General features: G+C 42.9%; 1 protein-coding gene across 1 annotated transcript; it reads left to right on the top strand.

The window, feature by feature from the left end:
* Positions 1 to 841: 841 nt before the first annotated feature.
* TNFRSF1A (TNF receptor superfamily member 1A) lies at positions 842 to 17,496 on the top strand. The gene is made up of 10 exons (XM_014888920.2): positions 842 to 1,069; positions 9,690 to 9,891; positions 10,220 to 10,348; positions 10,655 to 10,801; positions 13,294 to 13,375; positions 13,694 to 13,761; positions 13,962 to 14,084; positions 14,420 to 14,457; positions 15,251 to 15,410; positions 15,998 to 17,496. The coding sequence occupies exons 1-10, from the start codon at positions 1,031 to 1,033 to the stop codon at positions 16,297 to 16,299; spliced, it is 1,290 nt and encodes a 429-aa protein (XP_014744406.1). The 5' UTR covers positions 842 to 1,030; the 3' UTR covers positions 16,300 to 17,496.
* The last annotated feature ends 1,386 nt before the right edge of the window (positions 17,497 to 18,882 follow it).

Raw genomic sequence — 18,882 nt, 5'->3', positions numbered from 1 at the left:
ATCTGATAATAGATTATTCTGCTATTTCCTTTCCTCCCGGGACTTGCAGCTGGAAAGCCACAGCTGTTCCAAGTCAAAGTGTGGAAAAATGCCTTCCTTGTTGTCTCCCGTGCCCATGCCATCATTGGCTTCCACACAGCAGATAAGCAACTACATTGTATGAACAGTCTGTGAAGGTGTCTGCAGTAATTCAGGCAGTCCACGGAGTGAATTGTACCCATTTTGTACTGAAATGGGCAAATTCTTCCAAAACAATGCTTAGTAGCTTGATTTAATGTCTTTTACTGGAGTACAGAGACAATTCCAGAAAGCAAGGGGAAGTCTTAATGAGCAACAAATGAAGCAGAGTTCTTTATAATTTAGCCACTCATTCCTAGCTGTATTTTTGTTTTTCAAACATGCTAAGAGGATATATTAAATGAAGCGGGGCTTACACAAAATGTCATGTTGGTTTTGCTTATATTTGCGCTATCTGTACAGCTGGTTCATTGGAGTGTACAAGGAAATGTGTGTTTTAAATTGAAAACTACAGGATGGTCATATAGACTCTAAAAATGCTGATCGTGGCTGAAAAATGCCTTTCTTTAAAAATAAGGCAGTTAAGATGCAGAAAGTCTTTTTCTTACAAATACATGGTTAATTTTCACATGGAAAAAAGTACAGCTGAAGAGCGAAACACTCCTGCGTCAAGAACTTTAGGATATCAGTAGACCTGCTCTGACTCCTTTCCCGTGTGTTTTCTAGCAGCTTTAGCCACTCCATGCACCATCAGTTGCTTTTTTTCAGCTTGCCCGTCTGGGTTTTTAAGGAATACTGCCGACGCCGGTCCTCGCGCGGCGGAGGGCGGGCGGGGCTCGGCGCGACTCCGGGCCGCCTCCCGCTCGCCGCTCTCTTTCCTGCTGCCGCTGCCAGGAAGTTGGAGACGGGGTAGTCACTCTCCGCGCTGCTCCGGCCGGCGCTGGGTAGGGCTGGGGCGGCTTCCTCTGGATGTGAGGGACCCTGCTACGGGGATGTAGCGGGCCGCGGAGCCATGCGCGGCCCGGCGCTGCCCCGCACCTCGCTGGGGACGGTAAGTCACGGCAGGGACTTCGCCGCTCCCGACGGAGCGGGGCCGTGCACCGGCGGGACACCGCCTCGCCCGGCGACAGCTCCGGTCCCGCGGATCTGCAGCCCACTGCGGGTCCGCAGAGCGGTGTCCGCCGTCGAGCTTTCGGGCCCGGGCTCTCTTCGACCCTCCCGGCAGCCGTCGGGCTCCCCATCGCTGCCAGTCTGCGGACAGCTCGCTTTCTGCTCGCCCTCTCCGGGGGGCTGGGGCTCCTCTCTCGGCAGTCCCATGCCGGGGCGGGCAGCAGGGGGGCTGGGCTCGGGGAGTCTGCGGGAAGGCGAGGCGGGCGGTCGTCGTCACAGGGGAGGCTGGTGCGGGCGCCGGAGCGGCAGGAGCGGCGGTAGCGGGACGGGCAGCCGAGCTGCGCCATCCGCCGGGTGCCCGCGGGGCAGCGGCACTGACGTCCTCGCCGCCTCTCTCCTGCCGCTCCCCGCCCACCGCTGGGCACCGAGTTCTCTGGCGCCGTTTCCGGGATTTATCCTTGACTCAGGGAAAAGGCGTGTGGGCTTACAGGAACGGCGGTGCATTCCCTGGAGCCCGCGGCGCGGCCGTTAACGCGTGGGGCGGTCCGGGCGCTGGGGCTCGCCGGGGCACTGAGCCCCCCGGGCCGGGATCGGAGCCGCTCATCTCCTGCGGCCGCTGTGCGGGGGCCGGAGACCAGGCGCCCCCGCTTTGCTCTACAGCCGGCCGCACACAAATGCCACTCTGAACAAAGATTAGCGGGTTGTAGCTACGCCCCAAACCACGGAATTTGTATAAAAGCAAGTTCAGCTTTGCCGGTAGACCTTCTTTAGCCTTCCCGGGCTTCATAGGGGAAGACTTTTAAGCTGCCCATTGTGATTTTGCGGGCGAAAAAGTTGTAAAAGAAATTTGAGAGTTTTATGAATAATCTGATTGCCAGATGTGAATGGCTATCCAGTATCAGCAGACGTGTGGTGAAGCGGGGACAGTGGAGTGGTGTCACTCAGCATCATGACATGGCTGTAAACTCTGCTGTAGAGGTTACAAGGTCAAACTGTTTATCCTTAAATATCTGAGCATCCTAGTAATGCACATTTGCACTTGGCTCCACGGGACTCGTAATGTTGGGTTAGTTGTTAATCTGTGGTCAGAAAGTTGCAACATGTGCAAAGTTACCTTCCAGAGGGGTTTGCATTTGGTTTTGGATGTTTTTTTACCGCTTGAAAGGCTTAGAAACCCGGTAGTAGACTTAAAGCTAGCAGTTGCAGGACAATACAATTAAAACTCGGGAGAAAGAATACCTTGACTCTAGCTGTGGATCACTTACCATCTTGGGACCTAGGTAGGATACATAAACCATTGATTTATGGACAGATTTCTAAGCAGTTAGAAAACCTGAAAAGTGTGTTTCTAGCTTAAGAATAGAGGTGCGCACATTTTGGTATAAATCAGATACTATATGTGATATCGTTAATTCAGTTGGCAAAAAAAAACCCCTATTGTATTCCCCAAATTCATTATATTATCTTCAGTTAAATAAGATACTGGAGGAAGTGTCCTTCAATGGGATTTCTTTTTGAAGATGTTTTCCCCTTTCTATTTGCATGTCATTTCAAGTTGTCAATAACACACTACTCCCTACTGATAATGTTTATCTTTTCAATAAAATCATATTCTTTTTCCCCAGAGTTATAGGTCTCACTCTGTTGCATGCCCTTCCATCTGTCATTTACTTTGCATATCAGCCTATTTGGCCTCATAGCATTTCTTTTCTCAAAATTTCCTGTAGCCTGTTTCCATGCATTCACTCTTTCTGCCTGTCCTTAAACTCATTTTCAGGTCCTCTGCTTTTCCTCCATGCACTCCTAACTTTTACAGTGGACAAAATGGCATCTGTCTTCACTAAGGCCAGAGTGTTTTCTGTCTCATTAAAAGAAAAAAATATAATGGAAGTTTCATTTACTAAATAAAATTCCCTTATATGAAGAAAAAAGACAAAATAGCCAAAAGGATAATTTTGGGACTAATTTCTTTTCAAAGTAAGGGGCGAAACTGCCATCTTGAAGTTAGAAGCTACGTTATATAAAAATTGAAAACCAGGCCAACAAGTGCATTGTAAGAAAGAACTGTTGGGCCACCAACCTGTTTCCAGTAGTGACCAGTCACAGGTGCCTGCCAACAGTTTTGGAGCAGAATAAGAGTACAGCAACGAAAAATAAGAATACTTTCCTGGCTTCCAGTGGGCTGAGACTGTAGGAATTTCCAAATTGAAATGGCATCTTCATATTTTGGATCTCTGATCATGGTTTTTTTTTTTTTTTTCTGCTGGTGGGTGTGGTGATCAATTTTGGAACCAGGACAGGTTTCTGGCAGAGCCAACACTCTCTCAGGGACTCCCACACGTCATCTACATTTTAGCTGTAAAAGTACCTCCCTGTGTTTGTTTTGAACCTCTCTACTGCTTGTCTTATTTGATGCCTCTTAGTTCTTGTATTGGAGGAGACAGAGAGCACACATCCCAGTTCACCTTCTCTTTGGCATTCATGACTTTGAGCCTGCTACAGTATCCTTGGCTCAGGTTTCTCTTTTATAGATGGGTATATTTTATCATTGCCTTTGTGACAGTCAGTCTGTACCAGTGATGGTCCATTTTACTTTTCTTTGTATTATATCTGAGTTAATTTATATTCTTAAGGCTGGGGACTAGAACTACAGTCCAGATTGAATCCTTTATATATTGTCACAACAACACTCTTGGTTTTGCTCTCAAATCCTTTCCTAATAATTCATAGCATTTGATTGTATTTCTGATTGTTTCCTCCAATCAGACTAATTGAACTTTTACTGCTTATTAATCTAATTTTAATTTCTATTTTTAGGATTAACTAATTCTAGCCAAATGAAACGTTTATATTAGGGTCTGTGCTAAGTACACTTATGTGGCAATTTTTGTTCTCACAAGTAACCAGTACTGTCAGTTTGGATGCCTTTCCCTTTTCATTAAGTAATCAATTTTCTGTATTATTTGGGGTAAACCCAGTGTTGTAATTTTGCTCTTTCTTACCCATTTTCTTTAGTCATCACAAAGAGGCTTTGTTTGTATTTGGGGCAGATGCCTTGTGTTCTCTTTCCTAATCTCTGGATACCTGAGTGCTTCCTTTGCTAACACGTATCTTTGTGTTATGCTCTTAGGAACCTGACAGTGGAAAGCCTATCTCAAAGCACACTCACTACATTTCTCTATTAAACCAAACAGGAATATATCTGTTCCAATGAGTAGGACTTGGCATTTGACAATTAACCTGGCATAAAAATTCGCCTAGTGAGTCACTGACGAGGGGCATGAGCAGGTCCCTGTGTGGCACAGTGTGGGCAGGGGCCAAGGGCTCATGCCCAGCTGAAAATCATTTCAGGATGGAAAAGTAAGGACCCCACTGAGCCTTCCCATGGCTCTTGCTCCATTTGCACTCTGATGTGAAGCTGTACAGCAGCACAGTCGAACTCAGCCCTGAACAAGACAAGGCCTGAAATACAGCATTCTTTCATCTGATCTTAATAAAATGGAAGATTATTTATAATAGTAGTTCTTGTAGCCTTCTTTTGTCCTTTCTAGATTTTAGTGAGCAATGACAAAAGCTTCCTGTAAATGTTGCTTTAATGCACATTTCTTAATGTGTAAAGCAGAAGTTCTGGTTTCCCTTTCATCTTTGTACAGCAAAGTAAAACAAATGGAAACCTCAAAGAGCTTTTGGAAATGGCTGAACCAGACAAAGAACATAATGGTAAATCCTGTACCCTGATTTCTTTGGTAGCTCATTAGTCTGGACAAGATATTGGTTTTCGTCCAAGCCTCCAAGCTGACTAATTTTTATGACTCATTAAAAAGGCTAACTGATAATTCAAATGTAGAATACTTGTGTATGGGGCGTGTGTCATGCTGGATTCTTAAGCCAAGGTAACTTGCTGTTACAAAATAATTTGCGACACTCTAATGACTCATAATGCCTCTTATTTGCAGGCAGTTATTTAGTTTAAAAATGGAATTTGCAAATGGAAGCCTTTTTTGAGAGAAGTGATTGATTAAGTTATTACAATGGAATCTTCATGCAACTTGGTCCCTGAGGATTAAGGATGACAAACTAAATATATTTATATGAATAAAATATTTATTTCATTGATGGTGATAATGCTGAGACTAAAAGACAAAATTCGTAATTATTTACAGCACAATATGGATAGTTATAACTACTAATATGGTGTACTGTTTTTTCAAGCAATATTGAAGCAACAATATTAAAGATAGCAAAATTACCTATGTGTCACTATGCCTGCTTCCTCTACCCTACTCCCTGCAGGCAAGGAGTCTGGCAGGTCACAGCAGGGCTGCAGCCATTCATGCTGAGTAATTTGGTATTTCCCAGCGTTGTGAGGTGTGATGATATGGGACAGCACTGACATGCTGCACAGGTGCTGTGCTTTATGTCTCTTTGTCCTGAGAACACTGTCCCACACAAACACAAATGTCCCTTATTTCCACCCTCTCACCCATCTTTCTGGCATCTTGCTCTGTTCTCCACTTTTATCTTTGCCCTTCCTTTCTTCCTTTGCCTTATTCTAGGGGCATATCACCTCATTGCAGTTCTCTGTGCATGGCCTGGTGAGGCAGAAGCAAGAACAAGGGTGTAAATTGTAGTGGTGGCAGTAATTCAAGAATATTTGAGTGTGAAAATTGTGGAAATGTTCCTAACTCCTGTCTCAGCTGACAAAACCTTGCATAGAAGAGCTTTTGGGCTTGTGCTGTGCCATTTTGCTTTGTAGGTGAAGTGCTGGGCCTTAAGTGCTGGTGTAAGGCATGGGAAAGAACGAAGGTTGCCTCATGTGTGAGGAGAATGTGCAGGGAACACAGCTGTCACCCAGAGGGATGGAATGTTTAAGGAAGAGCATTCTGCCATATTTTGGTTATTCCTGCAGCAGTTAAAGAAGTTTCGCAAGTAAACCCTAGAGTTTCTGCTGACTCTTTCCCATGGGTAGTCCCTACTCTGTGAAATGAGTGAGTAGGTATGAATCAATGGTGTGCATCACATGTGGTTTGAATTGTCACTTGACTTATGTAATACACATTGTCTCTGTGAAGTTGCTTAGTGGGTACTGTTTTTTTTATCCTGGCAAGTGGACTGTGCTGTACATCTAAAAGTGGAAATTTAGCTTATTTCATTTGCAGAAAACCTCTAAACTTTGCCATGGCAAACTCTTATCAATGACTTGAGGCTTCAGTGCTTGGTAAATGGAGCTAAATCTGGCTGGCAGTTCCTCAGGGCTCAATTCCAAGGCCAGTTCTGTTCAATGTATTTATTCTAGATAAATTGGAGCATTGAGCAATGATTATTGGAAGTCCAAATGCTGGATCCTGAACCTGGAGACAGAGTTACTGCCCGGCATAAATATAAAGTGGGAGAGGAGTGTCTAGGGAGCACCCTGCAGGGAGGGCCCTGGGGGTGCTGGTGGGCAGCAGCTCCGTGGGTCAGCAGGGTGTGCCCGGGCAGCCCAGAGGGCACAAACCATGTCCTGGGGGAATCAAACACGGCAGCACAGTGGGGCAGAGGGGAGATCATCCACTGTGCTCAGCACTGGTGCAGCCTCACGCAGAGTGCTGGCAAGCAGTTTGGAGCCTCACAGTTTGAAGATTTGAAGATCCTTGAATGTGTCTAGAGGAGGGAAAACTGCTAAAGAATTTTTTAAAATCAGGCTCTCATCTCCATCAGACAGATTTATTGGTAAAAATCAGCTGTGTTACATGGTAGGTTAAGCCAGCCTCAAAAAAGGGACTCCCAACAAAGAAATTAAGATCTAAACCCTCTATCCCTCAAGCGACAGTCTGGATCAAAACATTACTATAAAGAGTCTTCTCACTTATCATTGGGTCACTCTTTCACTACCAAGTGGTTGCCATGTGGTCACATTCATATCCTCTTAGGTTGATTTTTCTGAGGATTTTGATCAGTTCTATAGTCCATGCTGTAACATGGTTGTCACAGTTCATATACCACAAGTTATGTGCCTTCCATCTGAAGCAGAACAGACTATTCTAATTCCATGTATTACCAGAATTTGATCAAGTTGTTCATTAGTATAAATCAGTGTGTTGCTGAATGGCTTGGGGAGCTGCTTAAGACAGTGGTGTATTGGTTTTTTTCCATCATGTGAATGATTTTGCTGGATAAAGTCATTGGGGTGTGTCACTTGTGGCCTGTGACTCTCTATTCCTCAGACTGTGGTCTATAATATGTTAACTCTGCTTTGATGACACTTACAGACATGCTTTCACTTAATCTGAAAAATTAAAAGCACTTCTGTTTTCTTTTGACTTTGACTGTGTATCTGACTAATTTTCTCTGTATTTTTGGCTTAATCTTTGATGCTTTCATCTTCTCTCTATTGCTGACTTGTGTGACTTATGGGCCGACTGTTTATATTCTCTTATTAGGGATTAATCACTACCTAGAGAATCAGGAAGTTTTTATTGTTACTGTGTGTCAGACCATCTGTGTGAAGGATCTTTTATCCATTTTCCCGCAAGCAATAAATCTTGTAATGTCAGCTGCTGAAACAATTTTTAGTTTTGCTGAGGAATTGTTGGAGTCCTTACAATTATTCTGTGGTCAACTAATTAAGTCTGAAATAATATCTATTTAAATATGTGGTTCTCTTTTTTCCTGTCCACCATTTTAGCATCTGGTCTATAGAATATGTCAGAGCTCTCTGAAAAACAATGTTTTAGCTTTCTCAAAGTTGCAGACTCCATCCTTCTTGAGGTTTTAGGTTGCTTTTATATATGTACCTTTCTCCCCCAAGGCTTAAATTCTGAAAGACAAACATGACAGTGTAGGGCTGTAGTCATAGCCATTTCATTCTATGTATTTTTTGTTAAGCTTGCTACCACAAAATGTGGTTTACCCTTATTGGTTTACTTTGCTTTTGCTATAACTCTCCTAGCTGAAAAAGAAAAAAAAAACAACAACAAAGGAACTCTGAAGCTGTGCCTGTACTGCAGGGCATCTTCAAAAAAACAATTTAAAAAAAAGCAAGCTGGGAAAACATTACAATTAGAGGGAAGGTAGTGTAGTAAAACTTTGGGATTATATTGGCAGGGCAGTGCTCATTTGCAAAAAAAAATTAGTTGATTTTCATCATTCACGTGATCTGATGCATAGAATTCACTGGTACATCTTGTAACTTACTCAGAAGCATCCACACATGGATGTCCAGATGGTGTGGTCAGGATCACTTGTGAGCAAAGAGGATGACAAGGGATGCAGATTGCCGAGTCTTAATCATGCTGCTGGACTTCTTCATGGTACTATAAAGTAGTTTTTGGACAAACCTTTCATACTCTTCAGGACCCATTGGTTGGTACGGGATGGGTCTTTGCTGTAGAAACTTGCTGACTTCAGGTTTCATAAATCTTGGGCCAAGTTTTTCCTGGTTTTGTTATGTTGGGCTTTTTAAAACCTTTTTGTTGTTGTATGTTTTTTTCTTTATCTAAATGTTTGAAATGCATGCCCGAGGTCTGTTTTTCTAATGGGCCAACAGACAAAGGAGTTGTGTTTGTGGTATGCTGCAATCTTCTTACCATCCTTCTGGAACAGGATCTTTTGCTGATGAGTCACTTATGCTGTGGTCTTACCAAAGTGGAAACCTTTTGGCCATTACATAAACAGTATATTTCTCAATTTTAATGCTGGGAATAGTGTCCTAAAAACAGTGTCCAAGGAACGGCATCCTTTATTATTGGTACAGACTGTGCTTTTAACCCTTGGTTCATGTGTATGTGGGTGTACAAAGTCACACTCTCTTACAGTCTTATGGCAGCCAATCTTAATATTTCTGTTAAGATGACAACACTAACTTTCAAGGGGAAAAAAAAAATTAAATCTTAACGGAGCTAAAAAAAGAAGAAAATGCGTGTTTTTTTGTCAAACTGTAAGGGCTGATTGTTAACAGCTGCAGTTTAGAGGAAGAATGTACATTTGACACGGGGAGAAGTCAAAAACCTAACTTTCCCACATTTCTAGCTCTGGCTTGCTCAGGAGGCATTTTGGAGGATTTCCTGTACTTTGCAGGCAGTGAGATCCTCCTTTGCCATCTTATTCCAAACTTCCCATCTTGTGTATTTATTCAGTGGAACTTCAAGTACTGGGTGCATTCTTCTCTGTGGAACTGTTTCTACATAGACAGCCTTACTGGCTTCCTTAATAAAAACATTTCTTTGCTCTTGTGTAACTTTTATGCAAGCTGCAGCATTTTTAAGGCATTCCATGTATAAAACACACATCATGAAAAATATTTGTTTTATATACAACCAGTTTGCCACAGAGGCCATTGAATGGTATATTAATATCACAGATGGCGGTCATCAGTTTGTTAGGGTTTCTTTTTGTAAATATCTCGCCACACACATTTGCCAGGGGAGGGTCCCATTACCAGAATTAGCCAACTAAATTGAACTCATGATATGATTTAATTCTAAGTGCTGAAGTCAGAGGTGCAGTCTGCAGGAGGATATAATGTTTTTTCACCGTGTTTCTCTCCTCTCCCTCCCTCTCCCCCCTCCCTCTATTTACAGGTTATTTTAATATTCGTGTGTGTGTTGACAAAGGAATCTGTAGAAATTACTCCACTGCCATATAGACTGCAAGTCCGTCGGGTAGCTTTGGATGGAAGAGACCCCTCTAACCCTTTGAGGAGAGAAAAGAAACAGATGCACTGTCAACTGGGACAATACCTACACCCCAGAAAGACCCACTGCTGCATGAGGTGTCATGCAGGTACACAAAATAAATACAATAGTTGTGACTTTCACCTTGGAGGCTTTTCCCTGTCCTGCACTCTCAAACTGTCTCTTTCCTACAGCTAATCAGTTCTCCCTTTGCTTGGTACCTATCCCTACTCAGATAAATTTTTATTCCTTTTATTTATTCTTATTTCTTTTCTCCTCTTATGGGCTGTCAGTGTCATTCATACCAGTGAGAGGAAGCATAATTGGTCCTTATGCCATCAGCTCTAGAGTTTCTTTGAGGAACCAGTGACTCCTGTCCTCCCTACGACAATGCATTTGCCTTCCTGTCAGAGCTCTGTTAAGTGATTTTCTTGCAGGTACCTACAAGGCAAAAGACTGTGATGGGCCTGATCAGGCAACTGTCTGTCTTCCGTGTGCCAATGGCACATTCACAGCTGTCGATAACACCATGTCTAAATGCTTCCGGTGCACACGCTGCCGTACAGGTGAATTACTGTCAGATCTGCAGGATCTGAGGAAAATGGTGGTGGATGAGGGCTGGAGGGGATGGCAAGGTGAGCGAGGGAGCTTGGGAAAGTAAGCAATTGAATGGGTAAGACAGTGTATGGGGAGTGACTGGGGGCAGCAGGAATAAGGGTGACCAAATTAGTACAGTCTGAGATACAGTTTGCAGGCCTTTCTGGCCTTTTTCTGTGAAAATTAGGGGATAACAATACCTATCATCATAACAGTGCTCTCAGTTGAAGGTGAAGGAAGAGGCTGAAGTAATAATTTCTCCTTTCTTTCCTCAGAACTTCAACAGATAGTAGAGACCCCTTGCACCCCACAGCATGATACTGTATGTGGCTGTCAGAAGAATCAGTATCAGATTGATTCCGCGTCTGAATTCTTCCAGTGTAGGAACTGCAGCTCCTGTGCCAATGGGATTATTGCCAGCTGTGAGTATAGCATGGCTATGGCTCCAGTGCAGATGTACTGTAGTAGGGTAGATTTTCTGATATGCTGCAGTGCCTTGCACTGAAAGGATGGTAGTTTTGGAACAACTGGGGTTTGTCTGCCCTCTTTCCCCAGAAAGACTGCTATTTTTTGCCTGCTCTGGCATCAATCCCTGTTTCTTATCATAGCTGCTTTCTTTTGTGCTTGAACGGTTTCTTGGTTTTGGCTGTTGTGAGGAGCTACTTCCTACTTAATTTTGGTGCCTCTGCCTTGCCTGTCCTGAAGCAAAGTCTTTATGTTCTAGAGCAGGTTTCCCCTTACCTTCCTTGTTTGTCTTTCTCCTGATGCTCACCACATTTTCCCTACCAACTGCTGGAAGCTCTTTGAGTACAATGGATGAAAATACCTCTGGTCCCAGTGCTCAGCTGAACTGCTTGTCAGTCAGTTGCTGAATGAGCACAGTGTTCTGTGCAGTGTTCTAAAGGAAAGAGCTGCTAGTAATACTGAACTATACTCAGTGGCATTGGGCATTACCTTGGGATGATGCCAGTGTCTGGGAGAAGTACTTGTGTTAGCTGTCCCACGGTGCCTCATCTCTAGTCAGAAATCAGAGATCTTAAACAAACACTGCTGTCTGTAGTCTAAGTTTTTCTATGTCCCTTTAATGTATTCTTTTCATGTTGTTGGAGTCTGAAAAAACAGAGGTCTCTCTGAGTTCCTCAGAGAGAAATCAGCAAGTTACAGTGAAGGCTGAAAAACATAGTCCTAGATACTAGTGTCTCTGTGGAGGCTCCAGGAACATATTTTTAGACATAATAAAGCTATAGTAAGAATACTGCTTACATTTTCTAGATAGGACAAGATGGACCATATGCGTAGTTTATATGTAACCTGGCGTGCTAAGAAACTAGAATTCGAATAGGTTAAGAAGTGGTTTGAGTTCGTGTCTTTAGCTTGTTGGGAAGTTTGTATATAAGAATCTGTGCATATGGGAGAGATTTGCTTCGCTTTGCCTTTTGCGTTTGTCCTACTTTCTCGTTTCTCTCCTCACCACCCAAGAAGATAGGAGCTGCAGCAGTAACATTGGCTTCCCAGGACCTTGACAGGAGCAGCTTCTACTTCTAATTGGGACTTTGCTTCTATTTAGGACTCTATACCAAAACTTTAGCATGGACGTTAATGCTTGTGACTCTTTGCCTTTTTGAGACTGATGTGCCTTTGCAATAAACAACTTTATAGCAACTATTAGCTGCTCAGCTCTTTAGAGAAAACAACCACAACCCAACAAATAGTGCCCAGAGCACTGGAGTAAAAACCTACGGGTGATGACTGAGAAAGCATGAGTCAGTATTGAATACGACACTAACTGACTTTATATCCTTGATTAGCTCTTTTATAGGGTTGCACAGGCAGATCTGACTGTGCAGCCAAACAAGACAGCACACATCCTTGCCCATTCACGGTCAGTGGTCTTTCAAGTCCACACATACACATTCCTTAGTGGCTGTCTTCCAGCCCAAAGACACACACTCCCCTCTGAACATCTTATTCAGCTGGTCATGATCTGTACAAAATATACAATTATAATTAATTTAGTCATTGTTCTTTAATCATCCAGCAGGCCATGCTTCCAGTCCAGCTGCTCCCCCGCCCTACCTTGTATTAAAGCTATCCCCTCTTCTTTGCAAAATGTTCTGCTCCTGATCCCTTTCCCATCTCTTACCCTGCCCAGTGTGAGGTTTTCTATTTCACTGGTGAATGTGTTCCCTCTAGTGCTCAATCACCTTGTCACAGTTTCCACACTTAAGCCTTGAGCAGCTTCCTTCCCTCTTGGCTGATGTAGAACTGTTCTACATCCCTCACTCGCCACAGAATGCATACTCCTTATTCTAGTATGTTTCCCCCTCCTCTCATGCAATTTGGTGTCCTTCCATCACTGCTCTTGTCTGCTCCTCCCCACACCTGTTTTACTCAGGCTCTCTCCTTGCTTAGAAGTGATAGTTTTTTCATTTCTTCTGCTCACGACATCAGAAGAGCGCGTATGTGTCCCATGACATGAAGTGATTTCTCCCTGCCCGGAACTGACTTCCTCACCAGTCCCAGCTGCTGAGGGACCACTTCTCCCTCATCTTGGCCTGACTAATGTGGTTCCCCCTTCCTGTCATACTTGAACTTGAGTGACTTTTACTGCTTTTTGCACATTATACTTATTTCAGCTTCTCTGTAATTATAATTCTTTCCAAGCCTCTACAGAGGTGCCCACCTTCAGAACAGTGGCACTTTTTTTTTTTTTTTACTTCTATCCTCCCCAGCTCTGTTTTTATATGTAGATCAAATCCTTTCTCTTCTTCAGTTTTCCAGTTTTTCAGCAGTTTTCCAGGCTTAAAAAGGATAATCTCTCATCCATCTTAGAGTGGATTTTTTTCCCTTTGTTTTCTTCTCTGTCCAGATTATGGTAACAGTTTCTGGTTTGTTTTTTTTTTTCGCTCTACAGGTTCAAAGAACAAAGATGCAATTTGCAGGTGTAAGCCTCAATTCTTCTTGTCACGTAGTAATATTTGCAAGCCTTGCAACAGGTGAGTTTTTTTACTCTGTATGCCCCACCACTGAGTAGGAGAGACAGCAGGAGCACCACAGGGGGAAGAAATTCTTCTCACGACTCTTTTTATCTAGACATAACTTTACAAAATTCTAATTGCCTTTCTGGGGCAAGTAGGTCTTCACCCTCAGTCTCCTCCATCAGAAGGCATCAGCCCACTATGAACCCAAAGTCACTAGTCACACTGCATTGCTCTGCTTTGCCGGCTCACCTGGACTTGTCTGTTAATTAGGATGGTTGCAAATGGCTAGAGTTTCATTGCATGTGTGCTCACCCCTCTGATTTGCTCTTTCAGCTGCACTGGAGAAGACTGCTTGTGGTGTCCTAGCCCAGTTGCTACCTCACCGACTTCATCTGGGCTGAGTGAGTACTCAGGGGACTGAAGGGCAGTGGAATCTTTTCATTGTGGGGTGTTCTCCTAATTCCTTTTGTAAAGGGTTATGTTTTCCACTTTGTCAAACCTTATCCTTTTTCTCTTTACCATTGCAAATCTTCACCTTCCTCTAGCACTTACCTCCTCCTTTCTTAGTCACTCATGCATTTGCTCTCTTCCTTTTGTCCAGATGGAAACCTTGTACTTGGCATCCTTGTTGCAATATTTGGATTTATCTCTATCCTCTGCATTGCATGTAAAGTAGGGAAGCTGGTCCAGAAAAATAGGGCAGTGTCGTCTTTCTACTCCTGTGGTGAGTACAGTGTCATGTGCAGTGATATTGATGGGATAGACACTGTTTCTCTATGTGGTTTCGTGTGTGCATGTGAGTGAGGGAGAAAGTGGGATCCCCTTACTCTACTCTGCTGCAAGGCCAGAGTGGCATAAGAACTAAATAGCCAAGGCTCTTGTTGCAGTTTTGCATCTAGGCCCATAGCTGTGACTGGAAGTGCACATGAGCTTATTTCTGGGATGTGTATTTTGCTATAAAACATTTTTGAGGGCAGGATTGTGAATAGCAGGTTTCCTGTTTTCTCTGGAATGAGAGAAAGTGAAAATAATTTCTGCTTTTTTTTTCTTTCTTTGAAGTTTCTTTACCACAGACAACCAAGGAGACGGTATCAGAGGTGAGCAAGATGATGGTTATAAGAGCTTACCTTCCACTTTCAAATATGTTAGCCTAGGATCTGGAGAAATATTTTTCCCCATGGACTATTTTCAGACCTTGTATTTTCAAGTGAGCTGAGTAATAGGGCTGTTTAAGTCAGAAGTCTTTTTCTGTAGAGGGTGGAGCCAATAACACTTTACTTCCCCTCTTCTAGAGCATGCTTTTCAAACTCCTGGCTTTTTCAGTTTTGTTATTTTTTTTCTGGATGCATTTTGTCCAGATAGTTGGTCCTTAATCCCCTTTTCTCTCTGTGTACCCTAAGCTTGGAGGATTTAATGAATTTTACTTCACTTCAGATCTTGATTCCACAAGCCTCTCCATGCTGCTTCACATGTATGCTCTGAGAGTATGCTCTGAGGTCCAAGATAACTCTGCAAATAAGATGGCCCAGGCAGCAGCTGAGGTGGGGTTTCCACAGCCTTAGACAGGAGGCTGATGGGAAAGGTGACATGTGGAACTTCTACAATGGTGGTGATTTTGGGTCCCATCCTTACTTGATTTTGTAAATAATTTTTTTTTCCAGACTACTGTTTTATGGTGACAAAAGAAAGTTAAACTCTTTGGGTTCTGATGGAAAGAAATGTTTAGTATCTTCTGCTGAAACGAGGCATGTAGGAAGAATTAAAATCTCAACACCCACTCCCCACCTATCTTGGATAAATTTTAGCATATAAAGCTAGTGGTTACTTACAGGAGACAGGTGTACTGTGCTGCTATATGGGTGGTTGTGGACTATGTAATGTGTCTTTCAGGTTGAGGAAAAGAGAAATGGAATTTCCACCCTTCTTCCTGAGCCCCAAAAGGAAACAGAATTGCCAGTAAATGCAACCCTATCATCTGGACCTCTACCACAGAGTTCACATGAGTTACCAGACTGCGTCAGGCCGGCCAGGAAGACGCAGCTCCCAGACAGTAAGTGAAACTCCTCCATATTTCTCTCCTTCCCTAGTCAAACAAGAACCTAATTATGCAGATGCAGCTAGGGGTATGCTGGACAGACCTTACTGAGTGTATGTGAACTGAATGTATACCCTGTGCATGGCACAGTACAAATGCAGAAGCATGCCCAGAGCCTTTGAATCTGTATATACTAAACATCTGTGCAAGGCCTTTTTGTTGTCCCTTTTCCTTACTAGCAAAATGGATTGTCATATGTGTTGATATGCTGTCAGTCTTAATGCCTCTGGGATAGTGACCCAGAATTATTTCAATAATTAATTCTTTTTCAAGAATGTATGGCAGCAAGGCCCTAAGTAAATGTGCTTGACTCTGTTCATAACCTTATACAAGAGTATATAGAAACATTCCCATTACATTTTTGGGGATAAGAGCAAGTCTGGACATCACACGAGTATGTGTGATTACTCTGGAGAACTGCAGAAGACTTGAACAAGAGGGGTCAATTCAAGATACCAAGGCAATCTCCAGCCCTGGATTATTCACATTCTCCTTGAAGTTGAAGAATCTTGCTTCTCAGAGTTTTCCCTCTGTTTTCACAGACCCTGCTATTCTGTACACTATGGTGGATCAGGTGCCACCATCTCGGTGGAAGGAGTTTGTGCGGCGCCTGGGCCTGAGTGACTATGACCTGGAGCGGATTGAGCTGGAGCACCGGCGCTTGCGAGATGCCCAGTATGAGATGCTCAGACTATGGAAACTGCAGATGGGCCGTGCTGCCACTGTGGAGCACATCAGCTGTGTTCTCAACCAGATGGAGCTCAGTGGCTGTAGCGATGCTGTTCAAGAAGCTTTGCTAAACCAGAACTCTCCTCAACCTTGCAGCCTCCACAACCATCTTTAATCTATTTCTGCTTTAGCTGCCTTTGACTATTAAGAGGGGATCATAGCTCTCTTTCTTTCCCTGTATCTTCCCATCTTTGTAACACTCGTCAGCTGGTTTTGTTGGAAACCTCTGCAACACCTCCTTTCCCAAGGAGGGAAAGCTCCTCATAAAGGAAGTGGTGTGTGGACTCTGAACAAGATGCAAATAGGAGCTCTGAGTGACTTGATCATTGATCAGCTTCTATGGACAAGTTGTTGTTGGAACAGATGCTCCACACATTATGTGGTGGCTAACTTGTAGGGTGCTTTGGTTAAGCTGACTGTTCAGATATCAAAGTACTCACTTCTTGCAGATCTATTTTTCTGTGAGATCAACCAGTTGAAGTGGCTCATATTGCAGCCTTTTGATTGCTATATCTGATTGAGTGGAAGTGATGGGAGGATGTGCCTATTTATGGGAACAGGAGAGGATTGCCCCCTCTCGGTGCCAACTAGTAGCAACTAGTAGGTATTGCTGTAGCAAGACTCCTGGAGATGCAGAACTGGTTCTCTGCCAGAAACAGGAGGACATTATCTTTTCCACACCATGTCCCTCAGGCTCCAGAGGAGTAAGGATTCCAAGCCAGTAAGTCAGATGAGAGGTTTGGTGCTTTTTTTCTCAAGTTTTTTTCCTGTATCGAGAAACCGTCTAAATTAGCATTAACAAAACACCTGCCTGTGTGTTCGTCCAAGTGCAGGGTGGCAAGGAGTGTGTGCATCTGCCTGGGTGAGTTGGTACCAATGCATGAGCATAGGTAGCTTGAACACCTCTGCAAATCAGTGCTTGCACATGGGTCAGTAGACTTGTGTCTATCTGCTTATCTAAATATGGATGATTCAATGAATCTAACTGCAAATGGGACTGTGTATGTGCCTTTATAGATATTTTAGCAACTGTTGAATAACTTCACACTACTTCCTGGACTGCGTTCTATGATTGCTGCTTGGCTGTGGGACCCGTTCAGTACCAGCCCCAGCCTCTCTCCATCATCACTTTCTCACTGGAATTACCCTGGGTGAACCAGACGTAGAAAAAAATCAATCAGCCTGCACCAGGTGCAGATTGACCACTTTTCTGTAATATGGATTTTTTGAGTCTCTAATCCCTTGACCAGAGAGAAACTTACTATTGTAAATACACTAAATGTTCTGAATTAAAGTGAATATTTTTAACTCCGTTCTGGTTTTGGTCATATCAGCTTATTTTCTGTGAGTGCGGCTGGGGGAAGAGGAAGGGGAATAACTTACAGAAGTGTCAAGAGTGGATGGCTTGGTGGTTTCGTTTATTTTTTTAACAAAACACCCAAGTTTTATGTATTTTGGTAAGTAAAACTTTACTGACCTTACGCCACAAGAAGCTAGCTGAGGGCAGAAAGTAGGACTGAAATGAAATCCAGTTGCAGGTCTTCTGAGATATTCAAGAATATGAATGCCAGCACATTTAGAGAGAATTTTTAAACAATATACAGTGAGTCATTTGGATTTGTATCTGGCATTTTAAACAGGAAAATATCTTAAAATAAAAGAATAATAGGTTATACTTTAATGTTAATCTTACATGTTTTTGTCTGAGGAACCAAAGCACCATGTTAAATAAGGAAGACTACTTCTATTCCACTTGAAAGTTTCCTACTTGAAACTTGGAAGTTCCTGACAGTCAGTGACAAAGCCAGGAACTGAAGTCAGTTTTAATTCCCAGTTTGAGGCTTTGTTTTACTATGCCTACATCCTATTTTAATTGAGGATGATTTTGTTGCTGTTTTTTTTTTTAATCAGAGACAGTATAAAGCTCACTGTAATACACTTTTTCTTTCATAATTTATGTTCAACAAGCACAACAGCATGATAATCATTAGAAGTATATGCTGTATATTGAAAGTGCTTGAAGTAGGGAAATTCTCAGAAATCTTTTCCAGGTTTGACATCTAAGCCTTGGGATTTTTTTCCCTCATCTCAAACTGTTTAATACATAATTTAAAACCCATGTGTTGCAAAGCTTGTGGCACAAGGTAAGCCACAAGCAGCAGGCCCCAGGCCACTGCTTGGTTGTGGCTTTATGCAAGAATTTTACAGAAATCTATGGCCATGAGGTGTTTCAGAGAATGCTGAAGACCCTTCAAGGTAATGAATGTGACTTGGGTGGGTAATATATGTGAAGATGAGAGTGGAGGCTCCTCATGGTGCTGCCTCTGAGCCTTGTGAACAACGAGGTTCACTTTCTTGGTAGATTTTAAAAAACAATTTTTTAAAACAGAGTAAGAGACAAATAATAAAGCAAAAGGTTATAACAGCTTGGTGCTTGGCATTCAGCCAAAAGCACACCTGCTGTTTTGGAGACACCACTTAAATTCATCAGTCCGTTGCATATTCATAGACCTATCATGCATTTTCAAACTTTTCTATAAACTATTTTCCATATTCAAGGAATTGTTTTACATGGCCACTCCTTGAGTCAGCATTTTTAGAGCATGTATGTTTCTTGGCTGTGGTTTTAATTTACTTTTCTTATCAGTCTTAATTTGAGCTGTGGTCTTCAGTTTCTACAGACGGTTGATGCTGGTAA

Source organism: Sturnus vulgaris, chromosome 2, assembly GCF_052056855.1.
Source record: "Sturnus vulgaris isolate bStuVul1 chromosome 2, bStuVul1.hap1, whole genome shotgun sequence".
Lineage (NCBI taxonomy): Eukaryota > Metazoa > Chordata > Aves > Passeriformes > Sturnidae > Sturnus > Sturnus vulgaris.
The sequence above is the reverse complement of the archived record's forward strand: the minus strand, read 5'-3'. Positions and strand labels throughout refer to the sequence as shown.

What these genes read in the sequence shown, in the direction of transcription:
- TNFRSF1A (XM_014888920.2), top strand. Translation starts at nt 1,031, where the DNA reads ATGCGCGGCCCGGCGCTGCCCCGCACCTCGCTGGGGACG. An exon ending in ATTTGCAAGCCTTGCAACAG is followed by an intron (nt 13,376 to 13,693) that starts GTGAGTTTTTTT and finishes TTGCTCTTTCAG; the next exon opens with CTGCACTGGAGAAGACTGCT. An exon ending in GTCGTCTTTCTACTCCTGTG is followed by an intron (nt 14,085 to 14,419) that starts GTGAGTACAGTG and finishes CTTTCTTTGAAG; the next exon opens with TTTCTTTACCACAGACAACC.